At 38.8% G+C, this 16591-nt stretch overlaps 1 protein-coding gene across 2 annotated transcripts in view; it reads right to left on the bottom strand.

Annotated features, from left to right (window-relative positions):
• Nucleotides 1-3787: 3787 nt before the first annotated feature.
• The window catches only part of wapl (cohesin release factor wings apart-like), a 53722-nt gene continuing 40918 nt past the window's right edge, over nucleotides 3788-16591 (bottom strand). For both annotated transcript variants that reach the window (XM_076197118.1, XM_076197119.1), the window contains exons 10-13: nucleotides 15151-15324; nucleotides 14191-14279; nucleotides 12978-13079; nucleotides 3788-12853 (exon numbers count right to left, since the gene is read on the bottom strand). In XM_076197118.1, coding sequence (XP_076053233.1) covers nucleotides 12530-12853; nucleotides 12978-13079; nucleotides 14191-14279; nucleotides 15151-15324 — 689 coding nt within the window. In that variant the 3' untranslated portion in view covers nucleotides 3788-12529. The remainder of the gene's footprint in view (nucleotides 12854-12977; nucleotides 13080-14190; nucleotides 14280-15150; nucleotides 15325-16591) is intronic.

The following is a 16591-nucleotide window of genomic DNA, read 5'->3' as shown; positions in this document are numbered from 1 at the left end:
GAAATGAAATAAATATCCATATATTTCGATCATGGACTGTGATCCTAAATTGATCCAGTGAAGAGGATCAGTCCATGATCGAAATATATGGATATAATTTATTTCATTTCTTATCCAACACAGTGGGTTCTTGTTGAATAATTCTAATATATTATTTACTTTTTCTTTTTCCTCCTTGATTCTTTTAGTCCTATTTAGATTGTACTTCTCTTCCATCCCTAATATAATTATACATTTCTTTTTATCTGCTAAGTCTCTTACTATATTCTCCTTCTGTCTCATCACTTTAATAACTGTGTCTTCAGTTTGTTCATCTGCTGTTTCACAATATCATGAAATGCAATTTTGTTCTTCTCTTGGATTTTTTTCCAACCCTGTGCTTCTTTTGCTATCGATTCTTTATTCTCTTTATTATTATTCTTTAATTCCTCATTCTCATCTTTTACTTCTTTTAACGGTCTTTTTAATACTTCTATTTCTTTAGTTTTTGGTTCACCTTCTCTAATTCTTCCAATTTTTCAACTCTCTGGGTGAGTTGACCGAACCTATCCTCCCAATGTTTGACAATTTTCTCAATTTTTTCTTCTAGGCTTGCTAATCGGGGAGGGTTGGCTTCCCCCACTCATTAAATCCATGGAAATTATTTTCTTCACCTTCCATTGTGCTGCTCTTACCTATATTTCTAATCTTTACATTTTTGTTAATCCCCTCTTCATCACTAAAATCCTCTGGGCCGCGTTTGTTGACATGGCGTCTGCCTGCCTGGACCAAGTCCTCCCCTTCCTCATTTACTTCCATTTCCCTCAGTAATCCCTCCCCTTCTCCTTTTTCATCACCTTCCCACTACACCACGAGTTTTCCCCTTCTCTATAAATACAAAAAGGTACTTCCTTGATGTTGAGATCCATGAAAATTTCCCTTCTTTTTCGGAGCTCCAATCTTCGCTGTGAATCCGTCTACGTGTGTGTGTGTGTGTGTGTGTGTGAAGAGTGTGATCAGATAATTTATCGCCTTTGTGCGAGCTTAAATATTTTAGGAGGAAAGAGGAAGTGTTGACGGGGTGGGGATGTGTGAAGAGACGAGGTTAGGATTTAGGGTAAGAATTTTAGACTGACTAGAAACTGTATATTTCAGTTGGGATCGGGGGCACTGGGATGTCCAAGAAACAAGGATTTGCCGAGTACCGAGTGTGTTAGTAATGTGGTTTTGGTTTGTTCTCTTATGGGAATGCTTCTGTGGGTTTCGAACGTGGGATTGGTGCTGGGTTGGGGCTGGCTTTGACTCATTTGGGTAGGCTACATTGTCCGAGGCGGCTTAGTCATAATTGGTAAAAATCTAGTATGCTTTGTGCACTTGAGTATGTGGATAAAAATCCGACTTTTGTAATAGGTGACTGGAATAAAACAAATAAACTACATGTACATAAAATGATGATTGAACTGGAAGTGGACAAGAAAACTGAGATGTTTGATTGAAATTTAAAATAAAGTTGTGCCAAAAATGAGATTGTGCCAATCTTGATAAAGTAATATAAAAGGGTGAAAATGCTCAACAAAGTATGAAAAAACCTGGTATGATCAGCTTCTGCTAAAAGATTGTGCCAGCAGCCTTGTTACAGTACTTCAGGATGAAAATCGTCCTCAAAGTAACTAGGCACGGATGCTCGAACGAAATATGCTTAGCTAAACATACTTTCTCTTGAAACAAGTTGAACAGTTCTTGCTTCCATAATAGCTCTTATATAATGCCAAACCATCTTTTGGTTGTAAAATACTCACAGTCGCTATATCACAGCACTGATCTCCTGTGATAGGAATTATTCCATAGGGGAACCGCGTGGAGGTGGGTTACAGTACTCCTTACATTAAGGGGGGCAATTATTTGCTGTAATTTTTCACATACTCGCATGCACAGAAACTATCAACCGATTGGTCACATCTGTGTGCTTAGGGAATCGTACATCTCACATGAAGATCTCGATGTACTGATAAACTAAGGTGACCAGTCCTGTTAGCAGGCGTGGAAATCCCACTTTTTCTGCCCATTAGTCAGTTTGCTGTCTCTAAAATGGTCCTTTTTTACATTTGTCTCCTTTTTTGTTTTGTTTTTTCAACTAATTATAACTTATTTTTTCAGTAACTGACAACTACCACAGATGATGAACTTCCCTTGAAGATGCATGATGAAATGTCCTTCCCAGGCAGAGAAAGTCACGTTGTCACAGCTGTCATGGTCTTCTTCCTTTCCCTGATTGCGATATGTGAAGTCTCTTGCTAGTATGATACAACATTTCTAAGTGCTAGAATGATTCAGTAAAAGAGCACCAGTAGAAAGAAAGGTCATAGTAGCAACATATATAAACAAAGCATTTGATAAAGTTCCAAGACACATAAAAAAAGATCATAGTCATGTATCCACAATAGTGATCAGTATTGGCTAACATATTTCTTAGCAGGTAAACAGTGCAGAGTAACCCAAAACAATCAATCTGTGACAAAAAACTATTGTACAATGGAGTCCTTGATGAAACAATACTCTCACCTTTTCACAAGCGACCTCCCAACACAAGATCTAAAACATAACACCATAGCACTCACCTACACAGATGTCCTAATGGTAACAACCTAGCAGAGCAATTACTAAACAGCAGCTTAGAACACCCAGCTTATTTGTAGACTAGAACAATGGCTAAGAAGTAATCAAATAGAAGCCTCTCCAGAAATTTAAGTAACAATGCTCGCTCTAGATTGCCATGAATCAGAGAAACATCCAATAGTGAAATTAGATTGCCATATTCTTCAACTGCCTCATGTTTTTATGAAATGCAAACCCCACAGGCCCAAAGTGGCTGGTAATGGCCCTCAGAGCTTCCCATAGCTCTCTGGTAAGAAACTTTGTACTGTTGTTTGTGTTGCATCAATGTGAGACTGTTTCTATATCGCCAGCTCAGAGTTGTAGGGAGAGGAGAGGATTTGCCAATTGGCATCTCTCCATGTGTGAAAATGTGTAAGAAATACTTTATGCAGGCCCGTGCAGAGGGGGGGTGCTGGGGGTGCCCGAGCACCTGCCCCTTTGCCCTGTGCCCTTCACAAAAATATATAAGAATGAAAAATTATTTCTCACCGACTTTTTCCATTTTCTTAACATTCAGAAATTATAACGTGGAAAATGGTGTTGCACCCTACCGCCAGATAGTTGCCAAATATGAATAATACAAAAGAGTGAAGTCCCAATTTCCTGCCCAAAGCACCTGCCCCTTGTAATGTCTGTGCATGTTACTGACTTTATGGTTGATTTTCATAGAGATCTTAGGCTCAGTTGAAGTTGATGGCCCAGTCTAGAGACCAAGTGTCATCCCTTAGGGCTGCACCTCATGGAGGCAAGAAGGTTGATGGTTTTTGAAAATGGGCAGCTTTGCTGTCCAGTGTGCAGGACCATCACATGGAGGTGCCCATTATTGGTTTCTCCTGGGTGGCATGTATGCTGACATGAAGTAAAATTTACTCTGACATTAGGTTTCAATTTTGGGGTTTATTGTTTGTTTGTGTGTGCATGCACTCAACCGTGTCTTTACCTAGTAGTTGGGTACATGATAAAAGCTATGCCCATAGGTCCCATCTCTACATCCCTATGGTCTTTCTTCTTTAAACTGACCCATGGAGTTGGTGGCACTAGGTTAGCTACCCTTTGTGGAAGAGAGCCTAACCCTTCATTGTGTAATTCACCATGGTCTTTGATCATACATGTTACAACTGGAGACTTCAAGGTTAAAATTAAACATCCCATATCACGTCTAGCCTTTAATGTAATAATGATAATAATTAATAATAATACAATAATAACTTACCATCTTATCACATGTGGCATGACTCAAGACAGTAAATTACCACACTACAAATGTTGATAATCATAATGGATCTTAATAAAAAATGTCAATAATAAATAGTTCAGGCTTCATTCAGTAGGAAAATGGGAAGGCAGATGGTTTGCTAGAATGCTTGTTTCCTTTTTTTCATTATTATTGTTTATTATCAACTTGTTGGCTAATGATACATTTAAAGAACACTTACATACACCATTGTTGTTAACTGTACAAATAGGATAATCCTTACCCATTCTGTATGAAGAACTACAGATACTATGTATAAACAATCCTATACCAGCATGTAAAGTATGATATTAAGGACCCGAGGTGCGGCAACAACCTCGCAAGTGCATATCATTAGTATAGAAAAATCTTGGCTCAAATATTTCAACAATTTATGATATCTGATGGTGATGGTGATGGTGATAGTGGTGGTGGAAATGGTAGTGTGGGTGGAGGCTAAACAGCTGGTATAGAGGCTTGTTTGTGGATTTGAATTTTTTTTTTTCATGCTTTTATTTTTTTTTTACAACCAACACCTCACAAAAATGAACATTTCTTCATATAAAAATATGATATTCAAATTTACTTGAAGATAAAAACCTAATAAAAGAAAAAAAAGAGAAAAAAATACTTCAGCCAAAATGGAAAAAATTAATATTAATAAGATATTCAATATTTTCATCTTTGGGTTTAGAGTCAAAACTACATCACCATTGCCTCTACACATGCATTTTGTAAACATAAAACCTTTGTACATGAATGCAACTTCCTCCTACTCCTACTCAGATTTAAGTGGGTGAGGCCACTTGCCCTCCCACTGCCATCTAATCTGTCCATGCTCTCAAACTCCGCTCTAAACCCGAGGACAAAGTGTAGTCCTAACTACCATACTGAGATCTGGGGGTAAGAAGGATTGGTATAACAAGGAGCCAGAGTGGGGAAAATGCTATAATCACTACTATAGAATTAAATCTTCTCCATATTGTACTGATAAGGAAACAAACGATACATCTATTTACATGTAAACTGACGTCACTGGGAAATACACAATGCAAATTTCACCTCTTAAACCTATATCAACATAAAATCAGGTCACTGGTTCTGTATACATTTCTGTTAAACAAAAGATTACAATGGGTTAAATCATGCTAAACTGAAATATGAATAATATAAAATAAAAAATAATAATAACTTTTTGCAACAAGAATTTTGTGAGAGAAATGAGGAGAGTGGAGGAAAACACTTTAGAAGTCTGGTTCACTGAATTTTGATTCGTTCCCATTTCTATAAGTCATTCCCTTAAATTTCTAATTTTTTCAACACCATACACGACCTTTCTAGCCTTCATTAGTGCCATCTGCATCTCGCTCACTCCACTGGAGTGTATGTATATGTGCAGCAAAAGACCAGTCCAGTTCCAAATTTGTCAATGTTTATGTGCATACACAAAAAACAATACTTGTCTAGGTTTAATTAAGGATTCCAGTGTATCTGAATGTAGTGAAGCTTTGTCTAAATAACCTTTATTGGACCAATGGGATGTTTGATACTGTAGGAGAATTAGCTGAATAGGTGTCAGGTTTTACCCATGATGTTTGTGCACATTAAACTTTGTCAAATGAAATAATCACTATAATGACAGAAATGGAAAAATACTTTCTCTTTAATTGTATACTCCATTCTTGAGACACTAAGCTGGACAATTATCTTTTAATAATAATATCTACTGCCTTGAGTTTCAGATTGGAAACCCACAGCAGCTGGCAATAGTCCGTGGATCCAGTTACAGACCTCTCTAGGAAGATATTTTGGGCTGCTGACTTCGTTATAAAAATAGTGTTGGACATTTTTTGTATCATTGCCTGAAAGAAGTATAAGGAGGGGAACAGTTGCCAGACTGCAGTAGACAGAGATATCTTGGATCCAAATGTTAGCTCCTTGGGGCTATGACTTCTGATGGAAGTAAGGCAAGTTCATGGGTTTTGACAATGGGCAACTCTGCTGTCCATCTTGAAGGAGCACTACAAGCAGGTGCCCATCACTGATCCTTAACCTTTACCAAAACCAGTATTGGTGACATGCAGAGAGTGTGTGTGTAAATACACACACATACACAAAATCTATACCTTAAAGGGACTAATGACGGGTACTTGACTGTGGTGGTCCTGCAAGCTGTAAAGCAGAGCTGTCCACTTTCAAATACTATCAACCCATTCTCCTCCATCAGGAGGTGCAGCCTTGGGAGGCTGACATCCCATCAACTGGTCCCAAGATCTTTAAGGTGCATTTCTTACACTTTTACACATATGGAAAGCTAACAACTGATGACTGCTCCCTTTCTATTACTCTCTGCTGGTGACAGAGACAGTCCCACACCAACACAAGCAACAATCCAGTTTCTTCCCAGAGATCTGTAGGAGGGCACAAAGACTGTTGTCGGCCACTATGGGTCTGCCTGTTTGTCAGTGGGTGAAATTCCAGGCAATAATTATTTTCACATCTTACACACACACAGATGCTAAGAAACACTGGTAACTTGTGTTCAATAATGCAAGAGTGACTGCTGGGAATGAGAAACTAAACAAAGTAAAGCACTTTCATATATTACATCTCCAGTGCAAAGTGCCTAGCATTGAAGATATAATATACAAAAGCACTTTGCTTCATTTAGTTTCTCTTTCCCAGCGGTCACTTCTACATGGGTGTGTGTGTGCGTGTGTGTATATATATATGGGGAGGGTGGAGGGGAGTGGAGTGTATTAGGGATGGAGTGAATGGGAATGGTTTTTATGCCTTTTTCCTTTTGGCTACCTCCCTTGTAAGGGGGGAAAAAGCCTTTGGTATATGTATGTATGTATATATATATATATATATATATATATATATAAGTGTCTGTGTGTGTTTATAAGTTCTGTGATATATGGAAGAATGATGGGGATAGAGAGAATGGACTAGACTGGAATAACTGTAATCTCTGATGTTTTAATAATTTTGGTCACTGATACCAATGATGAGAACAGTATTGGTCACAGAGACCAACCAGCACATGGTGGTCCTGCAAGATGGACATAAGATGAAATAAATTTTCCTGCTGATAATTTTCAAAACCCATCAACATCCTCACTTCCATCTGAGAAGCTTTGGGAGGTGCAGCTTTGAGGGGGGAAACTCTCAAGTCTCTACACTATCCATCCTAGTTTCTAACGCCTCAGTCTTAACCCTGTCAGTGCTGAGAAATTAGTATATCTTTTTTATTATTTGCCCAGTGGCTCATAAATAAAACCTTTAAAAAGTTTAATTCTTTAATTGCAGAAAATAACCACATCCTTTCTTCACTACTGACATATTTTTATGTGAAAAAATAATTAATAATAATAAATAAAATTTGCAAAACCTACTTAATATTATTTGTGGTGTAAAGAATCTTTCTACCAATGAAGTTATATAACATAAAAACAATCTATATGAATTGGCAGCACAATTTTATAGTACTCTTACGAGCTGCTATCAATATTCACTACATTATTTCCGAACCACCTGTGAGGTAGATGAGAGGGAGTTTATGGCAGAGAACCAAACATAGGTGACATCAGTGTAAAAATCTTATGTAAACAAGTTTGCCATTATGAAATTCAATTTAACTTATTTTACATGGGTTAGAAAAAATAAAGTATTTATGTAAAAACAGACTCAACACAGATGGGGTTACTAATGTTGCTGCCAATAGCTAGTTTCCTATATTCTGCATTAACAACTCAACTGAAAGACAACCTGGACTGGATAGACTTCTCATTATGGTATATCCCTACCTCCTTGTTAGCATTATAAGAAAAACCTTAGAGATAGTTTAAATTTATATTGTCAATTTGAATATGGTTCTCCATTCATCTAGTCATTTCTAATTTCAATTGTATCAAATAATGAACAAACTAAAATTCTCTTGGGGCTAATGAGATATGATCAAAATGGAGTTTACAATGACAACTGATTTAATAATGGTGGGGGGGGTGGTGGTCTTATATCAATCTGCAGAACACTCTAAAGGTTATGCCACACCAGTGAGCACAATACTGTGGAGGGGTAAAGCAATGCATAGATGTGATCAAACTGCACCTCCCTCTTGGTTATTTGTAGTAGAAGGAAGGGATTCTTCCCCACTTCACTCATCATGCATAACACTTGGCTCAATACAGACTACCAACATGACAAGAAAGCCAATTACGACCTTTCTCACCTTTAGAAGCCATGACTCTTCTCACAATGGCAGAGGTACTAGAGAGGTACCCTTGACAAAGGGGAAGAAAACCCATTACTGAAAAGAGTATAACAACATTGTAATGGGTGGTTATGACAGAACAAGTTTAGTCTACGTATGGTATGTGGTGGATGTGTCATCAATCAGTCTGCTATCCCAGATCTCTTTTACAGAAGACCCACGGCTCCTAGATAACTGGCAACAGCCATAAGATTGGCTTGCAAGTCACTCTTGGAAGAGATATGGTGTTGTTGATTTTGGTGTGTGTGTGTGTAGATGTTCTACTGGGGTGGTTTAAGTGCATCCAGTTATTATCTACAATGCTTTGTGCAGTTTTTAGGGTGTCTATGTTTACTTGATTGTTGGGGACCATGCTGAGGAAGGGGGGGAGGATAGAGAATATCAAACAAAAATAAGAAACAAGTGTTGGAAGGTACACTGTTGGGAATACATACATATACACAAGCATACTGGCTTGCTGGTGGTGTGGTACCAAGCTTGCTTGCTAATTCAACAGTCTGAGTTTGACCCTTTGCCAGAGCTCAAAATCATTACAGCATTTCAAGCTGGCACCCTGCTCTCTTGGGCAAGAGTAGAGGTGTGTATATAAGGTCATAGCATTCCTCATATACTGGGCCATATATGAACTCTGAGCTCTCATTCAGGAAGGTTATAATTGTCAATCATGAGTCCAAGACCATGGCAAATCTCTCTCACAGACACATACACCACTAGCCCTCTTCCTGCTATGAGGGATGGCTGAGTCAAAGCACACACCACTTCATACACATTAAAAGCCATTTAATGCCTCTCACATCTCAGCACCTTGTGGATGAAGGGTAATCTGTCCCCCACCACAAGGGTAAGGTTGATGGCAGTATGCAAAGGCAATTAATAATAATCATTGTTGCCTTGAGTTTCACCAACTCGCAGGCCCACAGTAGTCTGCAATACTTTTCGTCCTCCCATAGATTTCTAAAGAAGAAATTTTAATGATGTTTTCAGTGTTGTATTAATATGGGTCTGTTTCTATGTCACTAGCATGAAGAAGGGAGTATCCACTGGGTGTCTCCTGATGTGAAAAATTGGAGGTTATTCATATGTGATGAAGAAATATCTCAAACACACACCAGACTCTACTTCTAGATTGAGAAAAATGTGTTGATAAGTTCTGAAGATAGGCAATAGGGAAATGATGCTCTTTGATGTTCATCATGCAGGACTATTACTAGCGGGTACCTATCAAGGATCCTAACCTGGGCTCACCTGGGATGAAGTAAGACTGAAATGAAAGTGCCACAGCCACACACAAATTGGAAAAATGTAGAAGGCAGCATAGGCATTCTTATATATAATGATGTATAGTGGGAGAAATAAGTTCTTTGATGTTTTGCTTGCTTGGACTGCTATTGAAAGAGCTGATACACAGAGGGTTTTGGTGTAAAGGTAGTGTGTACGTAAGGTAAGGTGTTGGACCAGCTGTGTGTGTGTGTGTAAGTCACCATGGTCTTGGATCACATGTTGGATCCATGATCGTCAGCTACTACCCTCCCAGAAGAGAGCTCAGAGCTCATATATGACCGACCTATGGGTAATGCTGTAACCTCACATGCACACCTACCCCCAACTCCCCACCCACAAGAGCTGGAGTAATGACTCGCAGCACAGCGATACTGAAATTATTTCAGCCAAGGGCGGGATTCGAACTCGGACCGCCATAGTGGTGGTGACAATTACTACCACTGTGCCATCATGTGTATGTGTGTGTGCGTGTTGCATTTGTGTTGTGATTTATGTATTCAGCCTTACTACCAAGTGCCTATGTAGCAATTACTGATCATGTAACAGCTTCAATTCTAGCCCCAAGTGATCTCAGTCACACACTATGTATGGATGGGTGCTTGGCTTGTCTGAAGATTGTAAATGTGGCATAATAGAGATTGATTTTGCACCCCTCTTTCCCCTTACCCTGGGAGGTAGTGATTGACACTCCTCACGTGGGCAAAAAACAGTCTTAACGTATAACAATCCCAATACGGAAAAAAAAAAAAAAAAAAAAAAAAAAAAAAAAATAATAATAATAATAATAAAAATAAATAAAATAATAATATAAATAAATAAAAATAAATAAATAAATAAAAATAATATGCTATCACCAGCTCCTATGGACCCTATGCGATGAATTTCCTGCTGCTTCATGGCATCCCGATGGTAGATACATTTAATCATTACATAGACTAAGTAACCATAATTAACATTAAAACCTTTAAAACAAACTGCTGATATAACAAACTGGGGCAAACTTTAAAAAACAATCAGACATTTAATGACTTGTAATAAAAATGTTCATTTTATGGCTTATTCAGAGAGAATGAGATTAATTCTAAACATTTCACCCCTTTAATTTATTTCTTCAAGTGCCAATACTGTTCATAAGTAGAATTACTTTCTCAGCTTAAGCCAAAGGTCTACCTAACCTATCCATCTTTCTAGGGTTAGGTTCCCCTGCATTTATTATGAGCCCAACTCTCAGCACAGGGAATGATAACTCAAACACAGTACCACGACTATTCTGAATAGTGAGTAACCAATCCCCATACTTGTGAATGAAGTTCATTTCCAAAAATGGGGACTGGCTACCAGCCATCCAATCACTTACTCACAATACATAGTATCTGTGCTATTCTTCCCAATCTCAGGATTCACGTTCAAAATGCTTGTACAGGAACTAGCCCCAAACCTTCACAAACATAACACATTACAGTCACTCCATGCCCTAATCTCTTTTTCAAATGAACACGGAAACAAAATTACACGTTTCAGAGAAGACGTAATTATTACATATGATCTAATAATTAAAATTACTTTTTCATCCAATTGTGGGACAGACAGATGATAAATATTTACAACATAATTCACTCTCTCTCAACCTCTCTGTGGAATAAAAGACAAGACAAGAATAAGAAAGAAAAGGAAAGCAAGAAAAATAAAAAAAAGCTTGTTTCATTAAAAAAAAAAAGTACTGGCTGAACCACATAAACAAAAATAACTTTCTTCTCTGTATGACCTCAACTGGCAGCATTCATACGGCACCAGCAGCAACAGTTATCGTCTTTTTGGACAGAATAGTGATAAGTACCACAATATGTGTTGCAAGACAATCCCAGTCCTTCTCTTTCCTGTTGACTGGCTCTGTGACTGAAAACCCTAAATGACAAGAGAAAGAGTGACATAACTACACATACACCACAGTCACCACGTTGAGCCAAGCCGAGGGTGTGGTCAGGTAAGAGCTCAGGAATATGCAGTCATCATCCTGTACTCTCATCTTTGGTTTGGTTGGCTTGAAAAAGACATATTCATTATAAAGAGAGAGAAGAGGTAAGAAAAAAGGGAATAGAAAAAAAAATAATAATGCTTAGAGAGAAAAATAAAATAGGTTCGTTTCTCAAGAATATGATGGATAAGTTAAAAAGAAACAGGGTCTCAAAGGCTACAACTAAAATGACTGAGGATTGGGAAAGCATTACTTACAGCTTACCTAGGCAAAATGGGGGAAATATTCACACGGAAGGCAATTTAATTTAAGCTTAGGGGAGGCTCTCCTCTCTTCTACTTCCAAGAAAACATCACTTGAGCACTTAGACGGACAGATGGAGGAAATCAAGGCAATAAATTATGAACAGCAGTTAATATAACTTTGGAAAAATAGCCCTTCTGGGATTCTTGAATGCGGAAAGTGAATGCATGGCCAAGAATCATGCTGGTAAATCATACTAAAACGAACTAAAAAACACAACTGAATGGGTTCATGTGTCTGGTACTGACTGACTGCTGCCGTCACATGGATAGAAGGAAGGCATCAAAAGGAGGCACTCGTGGGGGGTTATAACACAAATTCTGGCTATTGCACAAACCAAACAAGAGATGCTTCTCAAATTGTCTTCCTATCCACAACTTGTACTTTCATACATTTATGGGAGGGAAAAGAAGAACAACTTCTGACCAAAATGGCCACCTTTGTGTCCAGTTTCATCATTGCAAAATCTACCCCCCTTCTCCCATCTACTATCTGATTTACGCAAGTAAATAAATAGAATTCTACTGAAAATCCTGTGAGAATGTAAACTCATGCACAAATAAAATATCTTAAAGTTCCCACATTTCTCCTTTTCCCTCCCATATTAAAAGATGCAAATGCTTTATATGGGTCAACGGACGAATTTCTTTTTTTGGTGCTGAAGAATCTACAACTATGTACAAAGTATCCCTGCCTCATTGATTTGTCCATCAAGGTCCAGGAGGAGCCCATAGCTTGGTTTGGTCTGGCTACACACCTTCACAACAACACTCGGGTGAATAATGCCACCACCAAGGTCAACTTCCTCCTTTCAGATGTAGTCTGCCTAAAACCCAAAGGCATAGGCTTCATCTTGTTCTTCCAGCAGCTGATCACCCAGATGCTGTTGATCCTGCATTTGCAATGGCTGTTGCTGTAGACCTGAATGCAACTGCATAAATGGCTGCTCATTGAGCTGCTGTTGCTGGAGCTGCTGCAATTGTTGTTGTTGTTGTTGTTGTTGTTGTAATGCCTGTTGCTGTAGCTGCTGTTGCAACTGCAGTTGCTCCTGCTGTTGCTGCTCTTCTGCTTCTGCCTCGGGATCCACGTCCAATTTCTCCATGTACTTAACGACTCGCTCCGTTGGCTTCAAGCTTCTCAATAAACTAGTCTGTGAAAAAAAAAAAAAAAAAAAAAAAAAAAAAAATTAAGTTGGTGACAAAGCAGACCGACTTCATCCATCCAGTATTTGACTTAAAAGTGCACACCAACTCTATCAACTTCATTCAACTTACTGTGGCAGTTAAATCCATAAATCGGAGGAATTTCTTCAAAACTGTCACCATTGTTCTGAAGTGGCCTTCTGGTAACAAGTTTCGTATCTCTGCTTCTCTATCCTGTATGTAAAATCCAGGTTTAATTATTTACTAAATATATATACACACATATACCAAGGCTTTTCCCCCTTACAAGGGAGGTAGCCAAAAAGAAAAAGGCATAAAAACCATTCCCACCCATTCCATCCCTACATACACTAAATGAAAAGAGAAATATGAGTGAAACAAAATGACTTAGTCTATTATTGATTAAAATTTCACTATCTGAAGAATTACATCCCTTGTGGTGGCTGCTGGCAGGCCTTGAGCTCTTCTACAGTATTTACCTAATTGTATTATACGGGAAGGGAGCTATGCTCATGGTGACCCGTCTTTGTATCTTTCAGTATAAAGTTTTTTCTTAAAATCTTGACTAGTGTTTGCACACACTGTTTCTTTGTCTAATTTGTTCCAGGTATCTATCACTCTGTGTGGGAAGCTATTTCTTCAGATCTCTTCTATAATTACCTTTTCTGAGTTTTTTTTTTTGTGTTGTCTTGTTTTTCCATTGTCCCATTTCAATAAATCATTCGTATCTAAGATTTCCATTCCTTTCATAATTCTATAGATAGTTAATAGGTCTCCTCTTTCCCTTCTTTGTTCCAGAGTTGGTAATTCTAATTTGGACAGTCTTTGTTCATATGTCATTTTGGAAAGAGTTGGTGCCAGTTTTGTTGTAGCTCTCCATATGAAGAAACATTGAACAAGTGTCTTATATCTTCCACATTGTAATATACAATATACTATGCTCATTAGGGCCCACCTCTGCACTCCTCTGGCTCAAATCTAACTTTAAAACTCACCCATGCTACTTGACTGTGTTACCTTTTCCACACCATTCCTAACACCTGCAGTTCTGTACAAAAAACTGTACATCTTAATGCATTTCAAAAACCTTGGAATGGGGGGAGAACAGAAGGATGAAGAAAAGGAGAGAGAGTTGGAGTGAAAGAGTGAAAAAGAGAGAGAGAGAGAGATGGGAGAGAGAGAGGGGGGAGAGAGGGAGAGGGGGAGAGAGAGAGAGCAAGGGAGAGATTTATATTTCTGTCAATAGTTGCTGAATTTGGGCTATATTTTCTTTTGTACAGAGAAGAAAATGTCAAGTTCTAATGACAACAATGATGGAACAAACCTCATCTTCCATGATACAATATCCAGTCAAGAGAGCTGTATAAGCAGCTATCAATGTATCTTCCATGTGACGGCCAGCTTTCTGCAGTACTGTTGACATGAAAATTTAAACATGAAAATCCAGACATCATAATTTCATATCTTTTTAAATATTATTATTATTATTATAAAAAAAAAAAAGGCATACAGAAAAAACATGCTACTATCATCCTACACTCACCAAAAAACCCATTTGTTGTCCCTCCTATCTAAGCTTCTCAAGAGTGATCAGTCATCCCTGTCCCCTACCACACAGTACCTCCACACCAGGGTCCAACAGCAAACTGGTTTACCCCTCCACCCCAATCTCATCCAATCAGCAATATACTGTATATAACAAACCAGATGAAACCCCTTTAGGCCATATCACTTCTTCATCCATCTGTAACTGATGATGCTGATATGGTTTAACGTCACAAACTACCCCCTATTGGGAGGCTAGAACGGTGCCCCTTACAGAGGGCTTTGTAGCCAGGAATTTAATGAACCATGCCCTTGGTTCAACTTCACCAGTGGTGGGGTTCGAATCGCCATCCCCTCGACCATCGCCGCAAGTAACGACACCCTTACCCGCTCGGCCAGCGAGCTTCCTTCATCTGTAACTACTCTCCGTTAACTGCTATTTTTTATACTATCTTCCTTGCTCAACAGACAATCCATCCACTTAATTTCTGGGCCTCTCTCACATTACCATCAACCACTTCTGTTCTCCACTCTCTGCTAGTCTCTCTTTACTCATCCTTTCAAACCCCTGCTCTGCCTCACAGGAGGAGGAAAAAAAAAAAAAAAAAAAAAAAAAAAAAAAAAATATATATATATATATATATATATATATATATATATATATATATATATATATATATATATACACTGGGTATATAAAACAATAATAATAATTACTGGGCCTCAAGCCTCAACTCACATTTAGTCACTGTTTCCTCTATTTCCTCCGCCTTCTCTTCATCCTTAGCATCGGGTTTGTCAAGGTCATTGTCGATGATCTGATCTGTGTGTGCCTCCTGCTCTCTGGCACTTTCCTCACTCTTGTAGAATAGGTTGACAAGTGCCTCCATGGCTCCTATGGATTCTTTCTTTCCTGTGAAAGAAAACATCAATACATTTCTTAATTCCATACAGTAGGAAAGTATGGTGGACGGGAGCAGAATGAGTGGGGATGAAATGGGGAGTGGGTAATATGACTTTTGACTGACTGACTGCCTCCCTGATAAGTGTGTGAAAAAAGACTTTGGTATATGGATATATGGGTATATCCACAAAACTGGAGGAGGAGGAGGAGGAGGAGGAGGAGGAGGAGGAGGAAGAGGAAGGTTGGACTGTCATTTTTGTCAAAAATTCCAGTTTTTGGACTAAGTCAGCCCACAGGGCTGCATCCCACTAGATGTGACAAAAGCTGGAGGTTTTGTTTCTGGAAGGTTGATACTGTCCTTAGATCAGCGGTGACACCATATATAAGCATCTCTAGCTGCTATGAAAATAATGCATCAAAATGCGTTAGCCACACCATTGCAAATACTGATCTGGTTCTCAATCATTCATCAATTTAGGTATATTTCCTGTTGTGGTGGTGGTGGGGTGTGTGCGTGTGTGTGGGGGGGGTTCTGGCACCATGATTCTCATGTGAGTCGTAAAAGTTGACAAAATGGTGGGATGGAGTGATGAGACTAGGGATCTCTGTATGCTCATCCTACAAGAAGTCAAGCCAGAAGAACCTGGAAGGAAAACTTCAACCAGAGCCCTAATATTTGGGTCATTAAATGTGCATCGTTGTAGTACAGATAAGAGTAAAAGGGAAGATATTGGCAGTATGTTTGTGAGTAGGAAGATGATTGTTTTAGAACTAAGTGAAACTAAGTTGAAAGGGAGGGATGATTTTGAATTTACAAGTGTGGAAGGGAATGGTGGGAGTAATGAGGGGTTGAGGGAGGGAGGTTTTAAGATAGGAAGGCATGTGGTGGAGTGGAGGGAAGTGTGTTCAAGGAGCTAATATACATACATACATATACCAAGGCTTTTTCCCCCTTACAAGGGAGGTAGCCAAAAAGGAAAAGGCATAAAATCATTCCCACCCATTCCATCCCTGAATACACTCCACCCTCCCTCTCATCTTAGCACCTCCTGGATGACGGGTCATCCCTGCACCTTGTCCACTGCCCTGGGTCAGAAGCAGTGTCGCAAGACACAGCACATCCACAGCAAGGCCGTTTCTAATATAAAAGGAAAATAAGTGGCTATTAGATAGGTGTACCATGGGTGCATGACTTGGCCGGCCACCTCCCTTGTAAGGGGGAAGATTCTTCTTGGTATATAGTTAAGATAAACACACATACATATGTATCAAAAAA

This window comes from Oratosquilla oratoria, chromosome 13, assembly GCF_046742065.1.
Source record: "Oratosquilla oratoria isolate Oo_2021 chromosome 13, ASM4674206v1, whole genome shotgun sequence".
Lineage (NCBI taxonomy): Eukaryota > Metazoa > Arthropoda > Malacostraca > Stomatopoda > Squillidae > Oratosquilla > Oratosquilla oratoria.
Note: the sequence above shows the minus strand (reverse complement) of the source record. Positions and strands in the feature narration are given on the sequence as shown.